This window comes from Siniperca chuatsi, linkage group LG20 (assembly GCF_020085105.1).
Source record: "Siniperca chuatsi isolate FFG_IHB_CAS linkage group LG20, ASM2008510v1, whole genome shotgun sequence".
In the NCBI taxonomy this organism is placed as follows: Eukaryota; Metazoa; Chordata; class Actinopteri; order Centrarchiformes; family Sinipercidae; genus Siniperca; species Siniperca chuatsi.
In genome coordinates, this window is record NC_058061.1 from 7761594 (window position 1) to 7784283 (window position 22690).

General features: G+C 39.9%; 2 protein-coding genes and 2 non-coding genes across 15 annotated transcripts in view; 3 read left to right on the plus strand and 1 right to left on the minus strand.

The window, feature by feature from the left end:
- Positions 1 to 953: 953 nt before the first annotated feature.
- On the minus strand, positions 954 to 1035 carry trnal-uag. The gene has a single exon. It is a non-coding gene; the product is annotated as a tRNA-Leu (tRNA).
- Positions 1036 to 1041: 6 nt separating this feature from the next.
- Positions 1042 to 16771, plus strand: eef2k (eukaryotic elongation factor 2 kinase). 9 transcript variants are annotated; one of them, XM_044177851.1, is made up of 21 exons: positions 1042 to 1182; positions 1771 to 2037; positions 2670 to 2929; positions 3526 to 3585; positions 4947 to 5047; positions 7801 to 7861; positions 7977 to 8014; positions 8818 to 8989; positions 10209 to 10358; positions 10447 to 10579; positions 10682 to 10809; positions 11287 to 11491; positions 11617 to 11681; positions 12929 to 13006; positions 13427 to 13483; positions 13676 to 13741; positions 14266 to 14397; positions 14767 to 14955; positions 15055 to 15179; positions 15409 to 15587; positions 16254 to 16771. In XM_044177851.1, exons 3-21 carry the CDS (start codon positions 2678 to 2680, stop codon positions 16361 to 16363), a joined length of 2301 nt encoding a protein of 766 aa, XP_044033786.1. In that variant the 5' UTR covers positions 1042 to 1182; positions 1771 to 2037; positions 2670 to 2677; the 3' UTR covers positions 16364 to 16771. The 9 variants fall into 9 exon arrangements, with proteins under 9 accessions (XP_044033786.1, XP_044033785.1, XP_044033784.1 ...); XM_044177850.1 differs by having other exon boundaries at positions 2673 to 2929; positions 11287 to 11506; XM_044177849.1 differs by having other exon boundaries at positions 1043 to 1182; positions 11287 to 11506.
- Positions 16772 to 18497: 1726 nt separating this feature from the next.
- Positions 18498 to 18579, plus strand: trnal-aag. The gene has a single exon. It is a non-coding gene; the product is annotated as a tRNA-Leu (tRNA).
- Positions 18580 to 18699: 120 nt separating this feature from the next.
- Positions 18700 to 22690, plus strand: part of polr3e (polymerase (RNA) III (DNA directed) polypeptide E) — a 17405-nt gene continuing 13414 nt past the window's right edge. Inside the window, exons 1-6 of one of the 4 annotated variants that reach the window (XM_044177861.1) lie at positions 18702 to 18902; positions 19155 to 19226; positions 19744 to 19858; positions 20946 to 20996; positions 21137 to 21214; positions 21297 to 21412. In XM_044177861.1, the coding sequence (XP_044033796.1) occupies positions 19820 to 19858; positions 20946 to 20996; positions 21137 to 21214; positions 21297 to 21412 (284 nt within the window). In that variant the 5' untranslated portion in view covers positions 18702 to 18902; positions 19155 to 19226; positions 19744 to 19819. Of the gene's footprint in view, positions 18903 to 19154; positions 19227 to 19743; positions 19859 to 20945; positions 20997 to 21136; positions 21215 to 21296; positions 21413 to 22690 lie in introns of all 4 variants that reach the window. The other 3 variants (XM_044177864.1, XM_044177862.1, XM_044177863.1) reach the window with 3 other exon arrangements.

Below are 22690 nucleotides of genomic sequence, written 5' to 3' on the forward strand. Positions count from 1 at the left end.
ACACATGGACAGAAGTCCTTGTTCGGTGAAGTGAGGAAGTGTATGTGCGGATTCCACACTCAGAAGGTAACACGCAACACTCAAGTTGTGTGTGTGTGTGTGTGGTGTGCATATCAGTACACAAAGTAATTAGTGATGTATCTACTCTGCCATGGAACAACAGCCAACCGGAGCAAGTATTGTTCAGGGACCCACTGCAGCAGTGGGTCCTGTCCAAAGCACCGTGGGGCAACACAGTGCCCCTGTTTGATAGGGAGAGGATCGAGCACATCTCTTTATTAGAGAGACACAGTAGAGAGGCAACGAGGAATAAAATACCCCTGCTGGACAGTTCATGGTTGGTGCCCTAACCCTGAGACCACCAGGGCACCCCTGTTCCATTTTGTTCAATTGGAAAACCTTTGAATATGAGCAGCACACCACAGCCTTTAGGATTTTAATTTAATTAATATTAATTTTAATTATTAATGTTGTTAAAGGCCCTAAACACCTGTTTTCTTAATCTCAACCTCTTATTATGAGCGATATGGTCCTATGTGAATACAACAAAGTTACAACAGTTTTGTTTATTTCAATTAATAAGTTTCCGTTCTTTTGTCTTTGTCTTATTCTGCTTTGCTGCTCTGTTGGAAAAGGGTGACGTCTCGTATTTCTGTGCACCATTTAGAAATATTTGCATGTGTTGACAGCTGGGTCAACTTTAATTCCTGCTTATTTAGTCATAAAAATGTATTGTTCTAGAGAAGGGGCTTTACACGGCAGTAACCATACAGCCACAAGATGGCACTGCAGTATCAGTCCCTGCTGTGTTGTGTCTTTAGGTAGAAGCTGACAAGAGGAAAAGCCTATTTATGTTTTTTTCTATCTTATAAACCGTTAACCTAATTATATTCAGGGCTGTAAGCCTGAAATTGCTTATTTATCGCTGGTATTTAATTAAATTTAAAAAACTCTGGCAGCGGTGGGATTCGAACCCACGCCATCGAAATGACTGGAGCCTAAATCCAGCGCCTTAGACCACTCGGCCACGCTACCGTGTTACAGTACAATGGCGGACCAAAAACGTTATATGATCTTCGTTGTGTAGTCAATACTGGTCAGATGTGTCCTCGTTAGCTACACGTTTAAGATAACAGTTTACAGTTTGTCTACGGAGCCCCGAAGGGGTAACGTAGCGTGAACGTAAGTATTTTTGCTAATAATTATAGCTAAAGTTGCTAAAGTTAAGTTGCCACTAGCTCAGCTAGCTAGCGTTAACAAACTCAATTTCGTAGACCTGCTGCAGATAAATAAGTTCGCTTGGCGGCTTGTTTGCCTTATATTGTGTCACATGCCACATGTTGCACTACACCTAATATATAACTTTTATGTTTGTAGTCGGAAATTTCTGTCCAAGCTCTTCAAGTTTCTCCAAGAGGTTGACAACTCGGGTATAGGACACTTTTGTACATAGCTAGCTAACGACTGTACAGCTAGCTTAGCTATAATTCATCCAGTGCTGCTTTCAAATGCTCTTCCGTAGTCGTAACTACCACGTGTGCGCGTTTCTGCTTTTAAATAACAACACCGACCAATTTTGATCATGTATTACATTTACTGTTCCTATGTTTAATACAAAATTATAAAAACTGGTAGAATTAGCTGTTAGTCTCAATCGACATGATTTGACTCTTATAAATCCTTCGAAGTCATTTTACATCTCGACAGACTCGTCTACCACATCGTCCGTTTATGTGAGTTTTATAATTCCGATAATTATGAATGTTGCAGGGGCGTGGCTCGGAGAATATTGTGGAATAGTGTGCTACGTGCAGAGGGTGCACGTCGCCGTGGTGGACGGTAACAAGAACTACGGCCCGCTGCCAGGCACGTCCCCGGACCTTCAGGGTACATTGGAGAACCAGGACCAATCCAGTCTGATCTGGGAGGAGAGAACAGCTACTTCTATCCAGTCTGTTTAACTTCTAACCGAAACTGAGAGAGACGGAAGAAGACCGAGGTGACTGACTACAGTCTGTCAAGATAAAGCGATTCAAGGTGTGTCTGTGCCTATGGTTATGCGGTTGGTTGTTTATTTATCTAACAGCAGGTGACAATAGATTAAACTAACGTCAATACTTTGGGGGGGAAATCGTATTGCAGTGTGCTGTAACATAATGTATACAATCCATGGTTGGTGCTGCATGATTTATGTGGGAGCACATTGTATCAGCAGGAGCTTTTGTGTATCGTGCTTTGGTCTGCATACCTCTCCACCACTTTAACAATCTGCTAACACAATTACGTTTGATTCCAGTGGAACTGATTGGTACATACAGTTGCTGAATAACAGATGTAATGAGCTAAATTGCTTTTGCATGCTGATGCTCAAAATGTATTGCTTAAATCCACATTTTATAAGTATATATTTTGATTGACTTTATTTTTATACATATGATGGAGATGTCATGGTGCAGCTACGTCTAAGATAACACATATACATTTCTCACATATGGCATGAGATGCACAGTTGTGCAGCCATGATGCAGGGTTGTTGTGAACATGTACTAACATGGCTGCCACAGATTAAACTCCAAACTGTCTTTATGTGGCTCTGCTTTCCACTCAGTGCATGGGACTGCTCTGTCAGTCCACTCACACTCCTGTCTCCTCTCTTGTCAACACAACAGCAGACATCATGGAGGATGACCTGATGTTTAGCATGGAGGAGGAGGAGGGCAGCGCCAAGAGACCCCCTGTCCAACGAAGTGCCCCCAATCAGCGGGCCTCTTCCATCAGTGACGCCAACACCAGTGATGACGATGACGAAGACCACTTCATCTCCCCCATCCTCGACGACTCTGCCAAAGAAATTTGTCACTACCTGAAGAATATTGTTTACACTCGGCAGCTGTCAAACTCTCTTCCTAAGAGCAACTTTGTGTACAAGGTGAGCTGTTGCCCCGGTAACATGATGCAAGGTGCACGATCTTACCAGAGAGGATAGCCAAATATTAAGTAAAGGGAAGAAGTATCAGTAAATGTTGAAATCAAGTGCTGGAGGTTTGTGTAGTCATGCATTTAGTGTGTTGTGCTCATGCATCATCATAAATACTCAGTTCTGCAATTTTCTACAGACCTGAGGAGAGATGATCTGTGCACGCCTGCACACACGTACCATCTATGTGTGCTATTTGTATGTGTACAGTATATCTGTTTATTGAAGTGGAAAGCTGGTCAGCCACCTCTTAGCTGTGCTCTCTCTAAAGAACAGGAAGTACCAGAGAGTGGTTTTCACCTCATGTGATTGGGTAAACACGCCTCTCACTGCTCTCACAGCTACATAGGGCTCGATTCAGTGCAGAATGCTCCTTATCAGAGCACGTGTGCACCAGCCAACTGGGCCTTTTTAGTTTTTGTGTAGCGTTGTTGTTTAAAACATCAAGGCAATTCATGTTATTTAAAATATTTGAGGATGCTATGTGAATGTCATGTATTTTTGTTTGCTGATGAAAAGCCGTCCATTTTCTTTACTTTTCTACATAGAATGAAACAGAAACAGTGGCAGAGCCTCGGTCGTACAAAGTTTTGTCTGAGAGTGCACGGGTACGTTACAGATCAAATTACATATATTCCTTCTCTCCCTCTTCACCAGTGACCACCTACGCCTTCCTTCTCCTCACTCCACTCTGTAATTTACTGCCTTTTTCCTTCACTGCTCTGGGTTGTTTTTGTTTTACTTTTGTAGCAACATACTTTCCATTTGTGTAGCCTAATCAATGCATCCCCCCTTCCTTCAGACTGTATTCCTTGTACTTTATTTAATTAATATACACTAGCAAACACCAGCAATGTTATGTTATTTTACAAAACTACACTGAAAAAAAGATTATTTTTATTTTTTTTTAGCAAATGTGCAAATACTTTTTGTCTTTTTTATTCATTTCAGTAATTACATTTTTATTATAGGTACTGCTGCTCTAAGATTAGTTTCAGAAAATGACACAATCATTTTGAGCATGGCTGTGCATCTCAGTACCATACCAGGCTTTACCATTTGTTGCTAAAGTCTTGTGAGCATGCTGTAATATTTCTGCCAGCATGGAGAAGTTGCACACTTCTGCAGATGAACGAGGTCTGATGTAAGATGTGTCGTCTGCTCCTACTCACATATTTCTCTTGTAATGTAATGTAAATCCTTCGCTTTAAATATGAACATGTCTAGTATGCCTGCTGAACAGTGACCAGTGGTATACGAGGGAGACGTGCTGCTGTGCAGTACTGGATGGGTCAGGGTTTGGGTTACTCGAGCAGGTTTGGATTACCAGTGACCCTTGATTCAAGGTTCCTGCTAAGAAAGTTATTTTTTGAAAATGGCATAACTGCAGATGGCCATGAAACATCACATGGTGCTCACATTTCTTTTGAGGCAGCAGTAAATTATTTAAGTTATTATGGAATAGGAGACATTGGTTGACTCCCACTTACTATACATTTAGTGTGAGGCCTGCCTCTTACTAAAAACCTCCTGTACTATTTCATGATCAAGTCATTAATTAGTTAGATTTCCATGTCATTTGTGTGCTTTCTTTCTGGTTTGTACTTTTGAAGATATTTGTGTTTTTTCCTCCCTTCCTTCCTGATTTACATGCTGTTTCAACAAACTAAAGAAGTGTCCTCCTTAGAGCAGCCTCTAGTTTACATTGGTGTGTCCCTGTTGATAAACGATGTGCACTGCAGTGTTCCCAAGCTCCAAGCTGATTAAATGCAAATACTTTGAAGAATGAGGGTAAGCTGTTCAATGCAGAAATTTGCTCAATTAGTGAGCACAATACAGGTAAGAGGGTAACTGCAGAAAGAGCACAAAAAAGTGAAATTCAAAGTCATTCTGCATGAACGGCTTCCCCTCTGTCTTCTATAAAAACAAATACTGCCAGCTAATAAGTCGTGTTTGTTAATTGTGACAGGAGGCATGGAAACATGCGATCGAAAAGGCCAAAGCCATGCCCGACCCGTGGGCACAATTTCATCTGGAGGACATCAAGACTGAACCCTGCATTCGTTACAGGTATGAATAACTGTGTGGCTGTGAATCAATATACCTTTTTCATGTCTCGTCATAGCAGGAAAAACACAGGTGAAACATATTTGGTTAATGGTTGCTCAGTTCCCTGAAGTGTCCCAGTAAACTATGCCAGAGAGCCAGCTTGCATAATACCAGGATCCTGGAACTCGCTCACCGAAATTGAATGCAGCTGTTTTTAATGTTATCAATTACACCGAATATTTATACTGCTACATGCAGCAAAATCTTGAAATAATATCCCACAGGGTGATAAAGTGCCAAAACAATTATATTTGATTACTGTAGATCAATTATTTAATTAAATTGAATGCTTTTCCCATTTTCAAGCAGTGTTTCAAAAGTGGTATTTCCCATGTTCTAACATTGTTTGACATCTTGAGAACTTGAGAAGCTGCATTAATTGATGTTTTAGCCACTTGGTGGCAGCACAACAAGCTGTAAACACAACACTGACACATCATCACCTTTAGAAAGTTGATTTTGCAATTTTTTTTTGCAATATCTGGCTCTTTAGCTGTTAGATGCTCCACTATGTTCACTAGCTAGTCACGAACTTTGTCTGTCTGCTATTTTGTGCTGGGCAGGTAACATTCAATGAGTTTATCAGAGCTTTTCTTGCTGAAAATAGTTGCCTGCTGCGGCCAAAAACAACGTTGATGAGAGCAGTGAGACAGAAACCAAACTGTTAAGTTGCGGTCTGGAAAACCGTAATAAGTAGCTGAAAGACGCTAAAACACTCTAGTGCTAAAAGCTTAGAGGAACTGCAGAGTCGAGTGAAAATTCTCTGTGGTTTCATCACTACGAGTGACCACTTCCAGTTTTTTTAAAATTCACGTACTGTTGGTGGGACACTAAGTGAGATATTATGGCGAACATAGTGGCTACATAAGCGTACACACCTCATGCAGAGTTCTCAGACGTTTGCAGCGTTATATTAAGGCAGCGACACACAATTGAACGGGTGTGGGCAAAAAAGCAGGAGGAAAATGAATTCCTTTGCCTGTGTGTGTGTGTGTGTGTTAGGCCTGTTATATAACATACAGGGCTGGAACTTGACTACAGAGCGAGGGGGGGGAGTTGTCAGGAGCTGGGATTTGCCCTGGTGTTCTCTTTTCATGTGCTAATTTTACCCACATGTAACCTCACTCCTCCTTCCCTCTCTTAAGCCCCCCTGTAGTATGAATGTCACGGTACACTGCGTTCCCAGGCTGAAACGGCTTGTTGGCAGAAAAGGGTGAAGATTAGATTTTGGATAGAGAATAGTGCACTGTTCTTTGAGTGGAGAAGGGAACCTTAATACTGAGTTTCTAGTTTAAAGGCACGCAGCATTTAACTGTGAAGGTTTGCAGCTGCACCTACAGCTCATGCAGTATTCATTTACTCATGACACACACCCTGCCAAGGCAAACAGACACACTGACCCAGACAAATGTATGTACACATACATTTGTATTACCATATTTACTGTATGAGTTCTTGACTACATTAATTCCCAAAATATCCATATATCCTCGAGTCCAAAAAGAAATGGGCGCAGAAAAAATGGCCTTCCTTTGGAAAGAGCAAACACGTGAAAAAACACACATTTCTGTTTAATTCTTCTCTCCTTGTTTTTCCGTAGAGAGGAAACTAGATGCTTTATGTGCCTCCATGATAACAATTGCTAATGGGCTGTTGACAGACGAACTCCCTCACAGAGGGCAAAGAGTAACTTAAGAGGCTAACGCGATTGAGACTGGAATGTTTATAGTCTGAAGTAGACTCATAAGAGACAAAAGAGTCCTGGCAGTCAGCTCAGTGTTGTTGACTGTCCAGTGTGAGTGATTTGTAATGTAACAGGTGGAAAACAAAAATAACAGCCAGTTTCTCCCTACAGAGATGGGTCACAGGGTCTGCTATGTGACGTAAAAAAAGACCCACAGATGGTCTCACAGCCGCTCTGCTTGAAAGGAGACCCTGTTAAACAGAGCTGCAGTAGACTTGGTTTCAAAATGAAGATTGGGCTGAAACTAAAAATTATTTTGATTGTCAATTTATCTCTTTTTTTGTTTTTTTCTTCAATTAATCTTTAGTCTAAACAAAGTCAGAAAACAAGAAAATGTCCTTCTCAATTTTCCCAGAGCCCAAGCTGACATCTTCAGATGACTTGTTATGTGCAGCCAACAGTCCAAAACCCCAAAATACAGTGCACACCTGCCAACACTCCCGTTTTTCCCGTATTTCAAGGCCATTTCCTGGCGCACTCCCGTTTTGTTTCTCCTGGGGAAACTCCCGTAATTTACATGGGCCTCAAACTTTATTATGAATAATCGTCATACACGGATCCAAGTTTAACAATTACAATAACAAAAGATATTACAATTTATCCTGAAGGGAACGTGAACGTCTGTACCACATTTAATAGCAATCCATCAGATAGTTGTTGAGACATTTCACTCAAAACCACAAATGTCAACCTCATGGTGGCACTAGAGGAAAAGTCAGGAGATCACCAAAGTCTGTTGGATTCATCCCCTGGGGACCATGAATGTTTTTATAAACTTTCATGGCAATCCATTCAGTAGTTGTTAAGATATTTCAGTCTAGACCCAAATGGTGGACCAACCAGCCACCATCTCTAGAGCCACGCTGCTAGCATGGCTAAAAACAAACTTTCTATGTGATTAGACAGATTTGATTTGATGTGCCATATTTGAGTGAGCATAATCAATATTGTGACTTAATTCACTTTGCAGGTACAATGCCATCACAGGAGAGTGGGCTCAAGACCAGGTCCACATCAAGATGGCTGCCCAGGTATTACTGCTCTCTAGAAAAAGGATTGTTTTGCCAGTATTATAAAAAACATGTACTGGAGTACTGGATGTACTTATCCTTGTCTAATTTATTTCCCCTGCTTGGTTTCTCACAGCCGTTTGGGAAAGGGGCCATGAGGGAGTGCTTCAGAGCGTAAGTTGAAATATTTCTCCACATTCATCAGTTCACATCCAGCAGTTATTGCTCCTCGTGTTTCTTCTAGTAACCAAGCAGAGGGGTGTGTCTCTCCTAGATTGTAGCCTGTAAGTGGTGCAGGTCCACATTCCTCACATTTCTTGCTATTTTCAAGATAACTGCTCAGTAGTTTCAGAGCCAAAGATGGTTCTGACAATATAACACTGACGCAGCTCTATAAAGTCTTCCATGATGACACTGGGGATTTATCTTTAACTTTATTGATTCCCTGGATGTTTACTATTTTGGGTAAAAAAGAATTTAAGCGCGCTCCAGTGTGTTATGGCTTCTGCATGTCATTGTAGAATGAAAGAGAAAAGGGAAAATAGTCTTAATTGTTAATGTTTAAATGAAATGTAAAAGAGAGGCATCCATCAACCCCCACTGTTTGCAGTATCCCACAGAAAAATTCAACTCAAAACCCAGAGCATGAAAATGAACCCCAAACCTCTACAAGCCCAAACAAGTTAGGTCCTAAAAAAAGAACATCTGAATTGTAGTATGTTGTTCCTGTTGGATTTGCACGTGTGCGCGTGTGTGTGTGTGTGTCAGAGAGAGCTTAAAGTGATATTGGGTTGAAAATGTGCAGACTTTTTTGGGCTGTCGAGTTTTTGGCCCGTGCTGGGCTCGACATCTGATGTCAGATCAAAAATGGCTTTAGTTCTGTATTTTAATGAAGTTTCCTAGCTGTGGGTGAAATAAATATAAATAGAATTAAAATACTGCTCACTACTGTAATATCTTATTTCCTTTCCCCCCAGAAAGAAGTTGTCGAATTTCTCACACAGCAGCAACTGGAAGTCAGCATCTAATTATGTGGCCAAGAGTTACATGGAGACGGTGGACAGAAATGTTTACTTTGAGGACGTCAGGCTGCAGATGGAGGCCAAACTATGGGGAGAAGAGTACAACCGCCACCGACCTCCCAAACAGGTACATGAAAAACATTTACTAGTTACAAGTTAACGGGACAGGACATAATATTGACAAAATATTATTATTTTTATTATGAATAATCACTCGAAAGTACTCAGAGCCCATGGCTGCACAATCCTCTAATCCTTGTTATTTTGACAATGGAAAGTATTTTAATCTGAGATTTAGGGCTGCAACTAACTATCTTTTTCATTATCGATAGATTTGATGATTACTTTTTCAATTAACCAATAAACTGTTTGGTTTACGAATTGAAAAAACATCAATCACAACTATAGAGCCCAATGTTACGTCCTAAAATGTCTTGTTTTGTCTGACCAGTAATCCTAAATCCAAAGGTATTCAGTTTACTATTATATATGTGACAGAGAGAGGCAGCAAATCCTGCCACAGAAGCTGGAAACTGAGAATGTGTAGCATTTTTAAAATTATTTTTGCTTGAAAAATGACTGTGATGATTAATCTATTATCAAAATAGTAGCCAATAATTTTTCTGTCAATCGACTAATAAATGAATTGACTAATCGTTTCATCTCTACTTAGATGTTTAATCTGCATATAGGTTTGGATCTGCATCAAAAACACTTGCTGTTAGGCAGTCATGGGATACATATATCAGTAGTTTATGAGCAAACAGCAAAAGTGCTTAGAAATGTCCTATCTCTATATATTAAGAAATACATTTTAAAAGTTCCTGGAACCACACCTGCAGCCTAATCTACACCCAAAACTAATCCCTTATTCCTGTAACTTTCCATTACTTTTACTAAAATGTGTACTAGTTTTTGACATATCTTTAGCTAACAACAGACAGACAAACTGAAAAAGTAAGTTTTGTGTGTTGACTTATTTACCAGAGAGTATCAGTATCTGTAAAAACTGCACTCGAGCGCGTATATAATTTAAGAACTTTAGAATTGTGACATGTACATTTTACATTTTAACATATATTTATAATTGTTTGTCTAGATTTTTTTCCCCCTTATATTTCTTTTTCTACTTCTTGTTTTTCACACAGTCCTTTTGCACAGCCTTAGGAGCGTGCCATATTGCATTTCAGTCCACATATTGTTTGTGTATGTGACAAATAAACCTTTGAATCCTTGAATCACTGTTACCCTCTACATTGTGACATTTACACTATGTAACCATCAGACTTACTGAAGGGCCTGCACTGCATAGGTGTGAGTGTTGTTTACTTCTTTCTTATCCTCAGGTGGACATCATGCAGATGTGTGTGGTGGAGATGAAAGACAGACCAGGTAAACCTCTCTTCCATCTGGAACATTACATCGAGGGCAAGTACATCAAATACAACTCCAACTCTGGCTTTGTGAGGGACGACAACATCCGACTCACTCCACAGGTAAGTGACATCACCTTTTGGTATTAACACACGGTCAGCTAATAATCACTTAATAATCTTCATCATTCATTCCTATTGTATCCATCAGGCCTTCAGTCACTTCTCTTTTGAGCGATCGGGCCACCAGCTGATCGTGGTGGACATCCAAGGAGTCGGAGATCTCTACACTGACCCTCAGATCCACACAGAGAAGGGGACTGACTTTGGAGATGGAAATCTAGGTACAGTTCCCTTTGATACTGACAAACTGCTGCTAGATACTTGTGTGAAGTTTGGTTAGAAATGATTCAAGAAGCTCCATCTTGATCATGGCTGTGTTCCAGGTGTGCGAGGCATGGCGCTGTTCTTCCACTCCCACCTGTGTAACAAGATCTGCAAGAGTATGGGCCTGACGCCTTTTGACCTTTCCCGTGCAGAGAAGTCCCAGCTGGACTGTACCAACAAACTGCTTGTAATTTTAACATTTTAATAATAATAAATATAGTGTCAGCCAGGGCCAGAAATCAGCAGCGGGTCAGGATACAAATATCTTTCAAAGTTCATAAAATAATAAAAATAAAATAAAATATGTCCCAAAGAACTAGAAGTAAGATCTATTGCATTTAAAAATTGTTCACAGTTGCCATATTTAGGCATGAATGTGACTGTTTTCCCCTGCTTCGAGATCTTATTTCCTGTAAGAGAATTTGTTTTTGATCAGACTGAATATGCAGCCTAAAACAATACAGGAAAGCAGGAAAAACGGCTCCATTCTGCAAGTGTGAAAAAGTGCCGCTTTATGATCTTAACAGTAAATCTTACTGATAGAATCACACTCATACAATCATTTCCAAGAACTGCTACCTGCTCTCCTGCACCTGCTTTATCCTTATCTTCAGTGCATTCTGTTGCTATTTCCTCAAGAACAATTCATCTTGTTTTATTTCAGAAGTCAGCCCAGACGGTGCTGAGGGGCTGTGAGGAGCCCTGCGGTTCTCCTCGTGTTCGGACCATGTCAGGAAGCCGGGCACCTCTGCTGTTATCCCGCCTGTCTGAGACGTCATCTGCAGACGAGAGCATGAGCGACGTGGACTCAGTTCCCTGCTCCCCTCTCATCTTCCCCTGCTCTCCGCTAGCTGCACATGGATCTATGGGCAAGTCCGCTATCTGTACGTGCATGAACACATTATTACGTACTGCACATGTATAACAATATGTTTTATGTAGTTAAGCGTGATGTCCATATTGTATAGTTTTGTATAATTTTTACATTTTACAGGCTTATCTTTTACTGGAATGTACGAACATGAAAGACTCAACAGTAACAACACAGGTGAACAGAAGGTGAGTAATAATGTGACTCCATGTCGAGTCCCAAGAGCTCAATGTTTGAATTCAATCCTGAGTCTTTAATGACAAAATTAAAGTCAAGTCTTAAGTCTTTTTTTGTCCTTTTACATTACATTTGTATCTATTTTCAAGATTAGATTATGTGAAATATGTGTTGGAGCCATCTCCATCTGTCATTTAAATACAGTAGCAATGTTTTCACTGTTACACACTCAGTATGCTGCTCAGTATCTTACCACTCACCATTCTGATAATATGCATGCAGGTCATATTGTCGACTGATCAGAAGATCAAATAAAATTCAGGTCAAAAGTGAATAGTGAAGTGTTGGCTAAAAGTGTTGGCTGAAGTCTATAATACTCATCATCATCATAATAATAATAACAATAACAATAATAATAGTAATAATAAACTTAATTTATACCTTTTAAAACAAAGTTACAAGATGCTTTACATGGGAAAATCAAGATTAAAATATTTCAGCACTACAATTAATTTAAATCAGGCAATTAAAAGTACAAAAAAATAAATAGAATAAAATTTGCCACATAAAATAGGATAAGAAGCGTGAAAAACAACAAATAAAACATACTAGAACTGGACAAATATAACTGGATTAACATAAATAAAAAGCTTCTTTAATAAAAGGGATTTGAGAAGTGATTTAAAAGATGTTACTGATTTAAAAAAAAAAACTCACATCCTCAGGCGGGGAGCTTCAAAGCTGAGGGCCCATACTGCAAAAGCCTGGTCACCTTTAGTCATGAGCTGGGACTCTGAATTGTAGGGGAGCAGCAATATAACCAGGAGCCAACCCGTGAAGTGCTTTAAACGTAATGGGTAATAGCTGAAAATCAGCTCTAAAACTGACCAGTGACGAGAGGCCAGAACATGGCAGACATGAGCTTGTCTCTTTGGATTTGTTAAAGGCTGAGCAGCTGTGATTTGAGCTAACTGAAGTTGTAAGATGTTTTTTTTTTGGTTTAACCCTGAATTCATTGAACTGTAATAATCTAGACGCGATAATAGAAAAGCATGAATGACCTAAATATCAGCGCAAGAAAGGAAAGACGGGATTTTTGAGATACTGCTGAAGGAAACATGATTGGACACCTCTAAAATGACTGAGTCCTGAGTCAGATTTGAGTCAAAAGTTGTCACCTTTGAGCTGTACTCACCTGACTGCAGAGCTGCCACACAACTCATCACAACTCAGATTTTTTTTTTATTTCTGTCTGTAGGAATCTGATAGCGGCGGCGACAGCGGCTATCCCAGCGAGAGGAGGAGTGATGGCGACCCAAATGACCACGTAGACGGGGTAAAGATTTGCGTTTGACTTTGGTTTGATTTAGATAATGTCCAGGATTTCTTTTGTAGCAGTGGTTACACACGACGTATCCCTCAGTTAACATATAGATAAACAATGCCAAGAACTGTATTTGTGTATGTCTGACATTTACCAAGTAAACATATTAAGTGACAAAGTGAGTTTTTGTATATTTTTTACACACATTTGTAAGCATATTCTGGCATATTATCTTAAACAAACATAAACACATCCATTGTTAACAATTATTAAACCCTGACATGTTAGACTTCTTTTGTTACTGTATATAACTTTGTCCTTCAGTCCTCTCAGTATCTGTTAGTCTGTTAACATTTCCTCTTCTCCACATTAAGTTTGACTGTTAGATTTTCTGACAGCAGGTTTTATAATGCATGTTGTTTCATCACGTAGGCCCATCATCGCTACCAAAGACATTATTCTGAGTCGGATGAGGACAGTGTCAAACGGGTAAACAAACATAGAGACAAAAGTGTGCAGACGTCATAATCATAATCATTATCACCATAATCAAAAAACCCTCTTCTAGTTTTTCCTCATCCTTGTCTTTCCCCTTTTTTCTCATGACTTGCTTGACGATCAAAGCTGTTCTTCACCTTTCCTCTAATTTCGCTCCTCCTGCTCTTTGTGTTCCCTCACTAGAGGAAGATGGTAGCTCCTCCAAGAGTCTCTGCAAACTTAAATTCATACAATTCTAACAACAACTGGGTGATTATTTGCATGGAGTCTCATAAACCAGGTGTTTCCCTTTGCAGTGCTCTGCAGTCTTATTGCTATAAAGCTTCATCAAGCATGATTCTCAAGTTAAGATTTGAGCACACAAACTGCCACTGTTTCCATGTCCACTCTTCTTTTATTTTCAGTTGAGTGAATGAAAACAGACTAAAAATGCAAATTTCAAAATGCCATTTGGAACCAAAACACCATCTGCCTCTGTTTCACCAACTCCACCATCTTGCTAATGATTCTCGCCATAATAATTTTGTGTGTGTGTTCCTGTTCTCATGCTTTACATGATGTTGCATTCACTGAGCGACAGGCCAAAAGAGATGTACTCCTCCAGCTCTGAGCTCAAGGCTGATCTCTGTCATTTATCAGTTAAAATTAAAGCAGGCTTTTCTGGATGGGTACACCGCTGAGAGTGGATTTATTTTCTTGCACTTTGCCTTCATCATTCTCCCTTTTCCTTCTTTTTCCTAATTGTATATTTTGACTTGTTTTTTTCTACTCAGCTGACAGAGGAAAAGTGGAGCTTCTACCATTCGTCTCGCGCTCACGTCCACCGACCTTCCTGTGTGGCCACTGAGGTGGAGCGACTCAACACTCTGCTGCAGAAGAAGATTGGCCAGTCGATCCTCGGAAAGGTAAAACATCAGATTGGTTGATTTGACGTTAATAAAGATGATATATGTGGCAGGACTGAAGGACTGAAATGAACACACACTTGCCGGCCAAATAATACTGCCTAAAGCTTCAACTACACCTGAAGATGACTGAATTCTACAAAAACTAGACACCCCAAACATAACAACTGTTTCTACCAATATACACAGATTGTTTTAGTCTCGACAGTCAGAAAGAAGTCCAACTTGGTCTGAGCTGTCATGACGCTCAAATCATAAAGATAATCAACAATCATAATGTGTGTCAATCCACCTGTGGCTGCAAAAAGCTGGTTTTCAAGGTTAGTTATATTTGTTGAACATATCCTGGATCTCCTTCCTCCTGCCCAGGTCCACCTGGCGATGGTGCGTTACCATGAAGCGGGTCGTTTCTGTGAGAAGGATGAGCAGTGGGATCAGGACTCAGCCATGTTCCACCTGGAGAGAGCTGCACTGTGTGGAGAACTGGAGGCCATCGTAGCCTTGGGACAGTGCTGTCTGCAGCTGCCTCATCACATACTGCCAGACATGGAGCTGGAGGTAGCAAGCAATTTATTTAGCCCTTTCGCTTCGGCTGATTTGATTTTGGTTTTGTACAGAATGCACCCTTGTATTCTTACATCTTTGTGTTGTTGGCAGGAAAATGAAGGAAACAGGATGAAAGGTTTTAAGTATCTGCTGCTGGCTGCTGAGGCTGGTGACAGATCTTCTATGATCATAGTGGCCAGAGCCTTTGATACTGGGATCAATCTGTCAGCTGACAGGTCAGTGAATGTTATTTTAAAGCAGTCTAACCTGTTTGACTTTTGTTAAAAGTTGGACTTGTATTTTGAAATCTGTGGATAAAAAAACACACCAATCTTGGTCCAACAGCCATGATAATACTGCCCTCTAGAGGGATTTCTAGATGTTTTTATTAAAGACAAAAAGTATTTACTATTTTTGATGCTGAAGGGTTTATGCATCGTTGTTTTTTATTTGTCAATTATCCAGAAAGCAGGACTGGGAAGAGGCGATTCACTGGTATGACAGTGCGTTGAACATGACAGACTACGATGAGGGGGGAGAGTTCGATGGGACACAGGACGAGCCTCGATACCTGCTGCTGGCCAGAGAGGCAGAGATGTACCAAGTGGGAGGCTACAACCTCACCGCAGACCCACAGAGAGCAGGTTCGACTCCATGCTGGCTTAACAGACCTCGCTGTGCTAAATGTACCTGAATATACCCTCATACTTTTAAGGAATACTCCACTGAAATCTATCTTTTAAGTATTAAACACTTTGAAATGAGGCTCAGAAAAGTTTGTAGCTTGCTCCTTTATGGAGGCCGCTCCATAGAAACATCCTGCAGCATAATTAAATAAAAAGGCTCAGTAATGTCCTAAAACAGCTTGGTGCTGTAGTTTTTTAGCAGACAGGAGTAAATAGTGCATTTATTGTGGACTATTTTCAGCTGCGGATTAATACACATTTGATCCCTTAGTGAGTATTTCCAGCAGCAGGACGGTGTATGTGAGACTGAGTCAAAATAAACTACAGTGTGTGTGTTCATGGTAATGAAGGAACACATCACCCAGTGCAACAGTGTGACTCACTGATGTGTTTTAATGAGTTTTGCACAACAGTGTAGCTCTAGAGGCAAAGGGAAATAACATATATCAAGCAATACTTGTTAGTAAGATCAATTTATTGCTGGTTTTGGTCTTTTCATGAGATTTGTTGACAATACAACTTTGTTGAAAGTCCTGATTGTATGTTTCCCATTAAAAGCCATTCACTGATGCATATAATGGTCTCTGCCTCCACCCTACCCTCTCATAATATCTCTCCCTACAGGTGATCTGTTTACAGAAGCAGCAGAAGCTGCCATGGCGGCCATGAAAGGTCGATTGGCTAACCAGTACTATATGAAAGCCGAAGAAGCCTGGGCGCTAATGGAGGAGTAATTCTGGATTCACATTTTTATGTGAAAAAGGCCACAGGAGTTAATGTGTCTGACTTATAGCCAGGCCAGTTTACATATTGTTTATTGCAGAATTTTATGCTAATGGTGCTCTGCGTGTGTGCGTGTGTTCAGCCTTCAAGAATCAGCCGTACATATTCAGGTTTCTGTTCTTCTTGTCCTGTTTGTGAAACTAGTCATCCTGACTCCTCTTTTCTTTAATTCCCTCTCTGATTATCTTTTGGCTAAGTGAATGTGGTTCTATGAAAGAGAAGATCTGAAGATTCAAAACAAAAAAATGGCTTACTCACTTTGACTGTTAACACATTTATGTTGGAAGAATGTATGTGAAAAAAAAAAGCTTGGCGTATGAAACTGTAAAATAAAGTTTGGATTGCTTTTTATGGGTAAACACTTGTCATTATTCATTCCTGTTTTTTCTCTCTAGTAGACAAGCGCTCTGTCATTAAAGGTCTGTAACTGAGCCGATTCGTCTTCCAGTGAGAGATGTAAACATCAAGGTGTTCGGTGTTTCACCCTGGAGCCCTCAGAGGTTGCATGTCTTTGGACCTCATATTACTATAAAAACAAATGGTCACAAGCATTTCTCAATATTGAGTTCTCTTGCAACTCAAGTACTTTAATACTAACAGTGGTGGAGAAAGTATTCAGATCCTTTACTTAAGTACTAATACCACACTGTAAAAATACTCTGTTACAAGTGAAAGTCTTGCATTTAAAAATGCTACTTAATTAAAAGTATGTAAGTATAAAATGTACTTAAAGTATTAAAACTTCTCAATGTAGAAAAATGTCCCATGTGACTGTTATATCATTAGATTATTACCGATGCATTAATGTAAAAGCAGGATTTTACTGTTGTAGTTAGTTAAGATGGAGCTGACTTGTAACTATTTTGTATCGGACTGCAACTAATGATTATTCTCATTATGGATTAATCTGCTGATTATTTTCTCCATTAATAGACTGATTGTTTAGTTTGTAAAAAATCTGAAAATGGTGAGAAATGCCAACCAATAGCACAAACCTCAAAATGATTACAATTATTAAACGGAAAATCAGCAAATCTTCACGTCTGTCAAGCTGGAACCATGAACCATGTTTTTGCATGAAAAAATACTCAAAATTAATTTTCAGCTTATCGTTTCAGTTGTACTTGTATATATCTATACGTGTTGGGTAGTTTAATTTACAATAAAACATATTTTATAAGCTATTTGTATGTTTTGTGTGCAAAAAATCTAACTAAAGCTGTCAGATAATTTTAGTGAAGTAAGAAGTACAATATTTCCCTCTGAAATGTAGTGGAGTAGAAAATGGCATGAAAAGAAAATACTCAAGTAAAGTACAATTACCTCAAATTTGTACTTAAGTACAGTACATGAGTAAATGTACCACCAATAAATACTAAATATACTATATACTCTTTTACAGTATATGTATGGTAAGAAAATTAAGGCAAAATCACCAAAGTCCTCAGCTGGGGTTGTTTTTAAAAAAAAATCCATTGTATTTTAGATGTAGCAAAATGTATCTAATGGGTGTCCAATTTAAATGTGTGTTTGTTTGGTTTTGAACTTAGATTTAACTTTTACTCTCTGGATAACTGTCTCTACATGGATCATTACAACTTTCTAATTTATGGGACATAATGTGCGATATCATGGACATAATCATTGAACATTTTGAATTAACGTATACACTTACCTGCACTTGAGATTTTATATTGTACATACATAGCTATATGCAACTCACCAAGAAGCAAAAATTACCCTTAACTTTCCTAATATTTTTGGCATTGTGTATATCTGGATTTTGGATATCTGTTTATTGATATTGTATATATTTGCACTCTTTCCTACTTTGTACTGCAACTACTGCCGCACAACAATTTCCCTCGGGATAAATACAATTATCTCATCTTATCTCATTATCTTAACAGTGGAGTAAACACAATTACATGTCAAAACAATTAAAAGTTATCCACAGTTCAGTCTGCATAGACTGCTGTTGTGATGACTGTGAAGAGTATGAACTCAGGCTATAAAATAATATACAATTATTGTATTATTTTGTAATTACTGTATATATTATGATTATGACCCGAAGAACAGCAAGGTAGCGTGGCCGAGCGGTCTAAGGCGCTGGATTAAGGCTCCAGTCTCTTCGGGGGCGTGGGTTCGAATCCCACCGCTGCCATAACTTTTTCATGCACCGAGGTTACTTGATGTACTCAAACATAATGAATGGCATTGTACGTACATGAAACTCCGCTGTGACTGCTAACAGCATTCAATGCTAGTGAAAAGAAACAACGAGAAAAGCCAACTGTGCAGTGGCCTCGCTGTGCATTATGGGCACGGGCTCCTCCCCACGTGTCCTGTGTGGAGCACAGTCAACATGGTACCGACAGACTTCAGCTGTGTTAGCCTGTAGAGTTAGATGCTACACCTCTACGCACCACATTTCAGGACTGTTCAGACGCGGATGAGATAGCTAAAACTGTAACGTGAAGTGTGCAGGTGAGAGCTAAACATGGTCTATTTGCTGATTAGGAGAACATACGTGTAAAACCAGGCTCCTGGTGACTGACTGTGTTATTTTGACTGGCATGTTAACACGCCAAGCTCGCTTGCTAATGCTAGGCTAAAGTTGCCTGGCTAGGTTACTTACCACCGGCTACCTGCATGTTAGCTACTTTCGTGGCTTATACGTTTGTTTATAGGAAAGACAAGTGTTGAGCTTCTTTCTCTTTGTTCTGTTTTCTTTTACAGGTGTATACAATTTGTGTCCGAATGAAAATTTAACCCGCAGTGTAGTGCAGGCCTGTGACAAGAGACTGAAAGGTTTGTTGCTAGCTTGCTAATCAAGCTAACATAGCCAGTGATAGGACTTCTGTTTCAGAGTAATTGCCTGTGATGAGTATTATAACCATCTGAAATCGCTGTTTGACATGTTAGCTATATACAACGTTTGTTGCAGTGTTTGTCATTTAATATGGATTACATTGTCTTGCATCATGTGAGTTTTACCTGGCTGTGTCAGGTATAGCATCACTTGACAGACTGCATGATCATGTTCTGGCTTTAGACTAATTTGGGTTTTTTATGGCTTACTTTCTGGAATGGGTTACTTGAATATAGATCCTCTACTGCAGATTTTCTTAAGACTGACAACCTGAAACACCCTGACAAAACTGTAGTGAATGCTGATGTAACCTTGATATACCGAATCACATTGTTCTTGTTACTGCCTGTCATTAGTTTCTTTTGTTACCAGTCTGGGTGTAGCCACTTGGTAACAGTGATGTGAGTGTGTAGCCGTAGAATAAATCCCTCTAACTCAGTGTTTCTTTGTTTCCAGGTTGGATCTCTGAGATCTGCTGCCGCTCATCTCCTGTTTCATATCCTCTTCCCCTCCTCGCTCTGTTCACATCAATATGGCCAGCGGGGATGATGATGACCCCATTATAGAAGAGGTATGTCCATAGGCCAAAGTCAAAGGATAAGGCTGGCAATACTGTAATCCACAATGAATTTATCCTCCTAGCAAGTGTTCCCTGTGTAGTTAAAGTGTGACATAGCTTATTCCTCTGTGCCATAGACCTCCATTGTTGTCCAAAAACTATTTAAAACGCATCAGTGAGCCGCACCATTTCACTGAGTGGCAAATCATTATCAACATGGGCATGCAGTTTATCTTGAACCTGGAAATACTCACTACCTCTCTAAATATGTATTATTCCACAGCTAAAAATAGTCCCCAACAAATGCTCTATTTACTCCTGTTTGAGTAACGTTTGATAAGGACTACAGAACTACGCTTGGTTGACATTTACACAAATACAGAATAACATCCGCCTTATAGCTTAAATTTGTTATTGTGTGTCAGTTCTGGCAGGGAACTAACCCATGTTAAGCCAGTCTATTAACATTTCACTTAGTTTTCAAAATATAACCGCCTATTTACATGCACAGTCCTTGTATGGCAGAAAAGATTGAATTATATATCAGATCTTTCTTGATACAGGGCATCGCAATGCCTCACCGATATCCATGTGATAACCTCAAGTGTTATTACTTAACATACAGGACATTTGACACTGTTTTAATATGTTGGGCCTGGATTATAGGTAGGGATGCACTGATCTGACTTGTTCTCTCCAAATTCTGGTTCCTCAACTCAGGGTATCTGCTAATACTGGTTCTCAATCATATGCTCTCTTTTTCCAAAGTTTAAAATCTGTGTACTGCACTGCGCTGGGATAATTTTTACATAAGGTATCATGAGCCCAGGGATTGCTGTGGCGCTGCAAACTGAGTAAATGAACAGATAGAAAAAAACACTGAAGATAAGATGACGCAATCAAACACAGCCAATTGTACACAAACGCAATACAAACAGGATCAGAAATAATCACACGCATCTCTAAAAAAGGTCCCAATATTAATAGTTTAAATTCATGCAATAGCTTTATAGAAAAGGCTGCTCAATTGAGAAGATCTTCCAGGTCCTCACACCAGTTTGTGTAGTCAGAATAACTTCAGTCTCTCTCTCTCTTTTAGATTGATGTGTATCTTGCCAAAAGTCTTGCAGATAAGCTGTATCTTTTGCAGGTAATTGTTTTCCTTTGTTGTACTTAATGCTGATGAGTACAACTCCCTTTGTGAGCAGTTTCTATAAATTACCTCAGCTCTTTTCTTCTGTAGTGTGATTGAGATGTCATGAGTCACCCTTATTGTTTTTTCTGACACAGTACCCTGTCCGACCATCCAGTATGACCTATGATGATGTCAACCACTTAGCGGCTAAGATCAAACCCAAGCAGCAAAGGGTAAAAAGGCTCTTTTCTTATTTTATCTTCCATCAGTCTAGAAAATGTTTCTAATGTCTTTTTGTACCACCCCATAATACAGGTGGAGTTGGAAATGGCCATCAACACAATGAGTCCAAACTACTGTCGCAGCAAAGGAGAGCAGATAGCTCTGAATGTGGATGGCACGGCTTATGATGAAACCAACACCTATTCAACGTATGTCTACTGTTGAACCTCATCTGCACTCACACTGCCAGGAACCTGTTTATATGTATGTTACCGTCCATTGGTCAGTGTGAGCTAGTTATGACTCACCACCAGTGTTTTAAAGCAAGAGTTTGACATTTTGGGAAGTACGCTAATTTGCTTTCTGGCGACGAGTCAGATGTGATCGATACCATTCATGTCTGTACGCCAAATATAAAGCTGCAACAAGGTGACCGTTAGCTTAGCATAAAGACTAGAAACATGGGGAAACAGCTAGCCTGGCGCTGTCTAAAGGTACCAAAATCTGCCTACCAGAATCTCTAAAGCTCACACATTAATTAACTCGTTATATCTGGTTTGTTTCATCTATGCGAAAAGCAGTGTACAAACTGCTATTCCCGTTTTACGGGGCGTTATGTGCGGGACTATGTCTTGGCTCTGAGGAGAAACCAGCGGAGATTCAGGGAAGTTGCTGGCTCCAGCCAAGAATTTGTTTCCCCCCCTGTTGGTTATATATCACCCCCTGCTCATAATAGAAGTGCGACAGGCTGCCATTCATTGTGAATGGAACACCTAAATAGCCTCCTGCCTTCTCCCCTCGCCACTCAAGACTCTCACATCTCCCGGGAAAATTTCCTCTGACGTGGGGGCGCGACAAACCAGAGACAACCAATCAGCTTGTTTTGAATTCCCTCTAGAAACTGAAGGACAGCTTTGAGTTAGCTCCAACTCAACTATGTAAAAGCACTTTAAATGTGGGAAAAGGCGTTTGTCGCAATAAACGGCTTCCCCATTTAATACGATTGAACATTAACAAGGTAATGTTACAGGCAATGTGTGGAAACACATCGTTTGGGAAATTAAACTACTTCGTTGCGTGCCGGTATAGTGGGAATGTGAGAAAATAACTGTCCAATCAGAGCTGAGTATGTAAATGATGATGAAATGAACACCCACAAACTTCAGGCTTGTGAGAGGGAGGAGAGAGACTGCTTCTTTGAGTCTGTATGTGTGATCTATGCTAACAGCTGGTTAGCTTAGCATAGCATAAAGACTGGAAACAATTTCTTCGTTGGAGCCACCAACTTCCCAGAGTCTCTGCTGGTTGCTCCTCAGAGCCAAGAAATAGTCCCACACATAACCCCCTATAAAACGGCAAATAGTTGTTTGTACACAAATTTTTGTATGGATCAAACAAACAAAAAATAATGTGTTAATTAGTGAGCTTTAGAGGTCCTGGTTTTGTTACCTCCGGACTGAGCCAGGCTAGCTGTTTCCCCCTGTTAC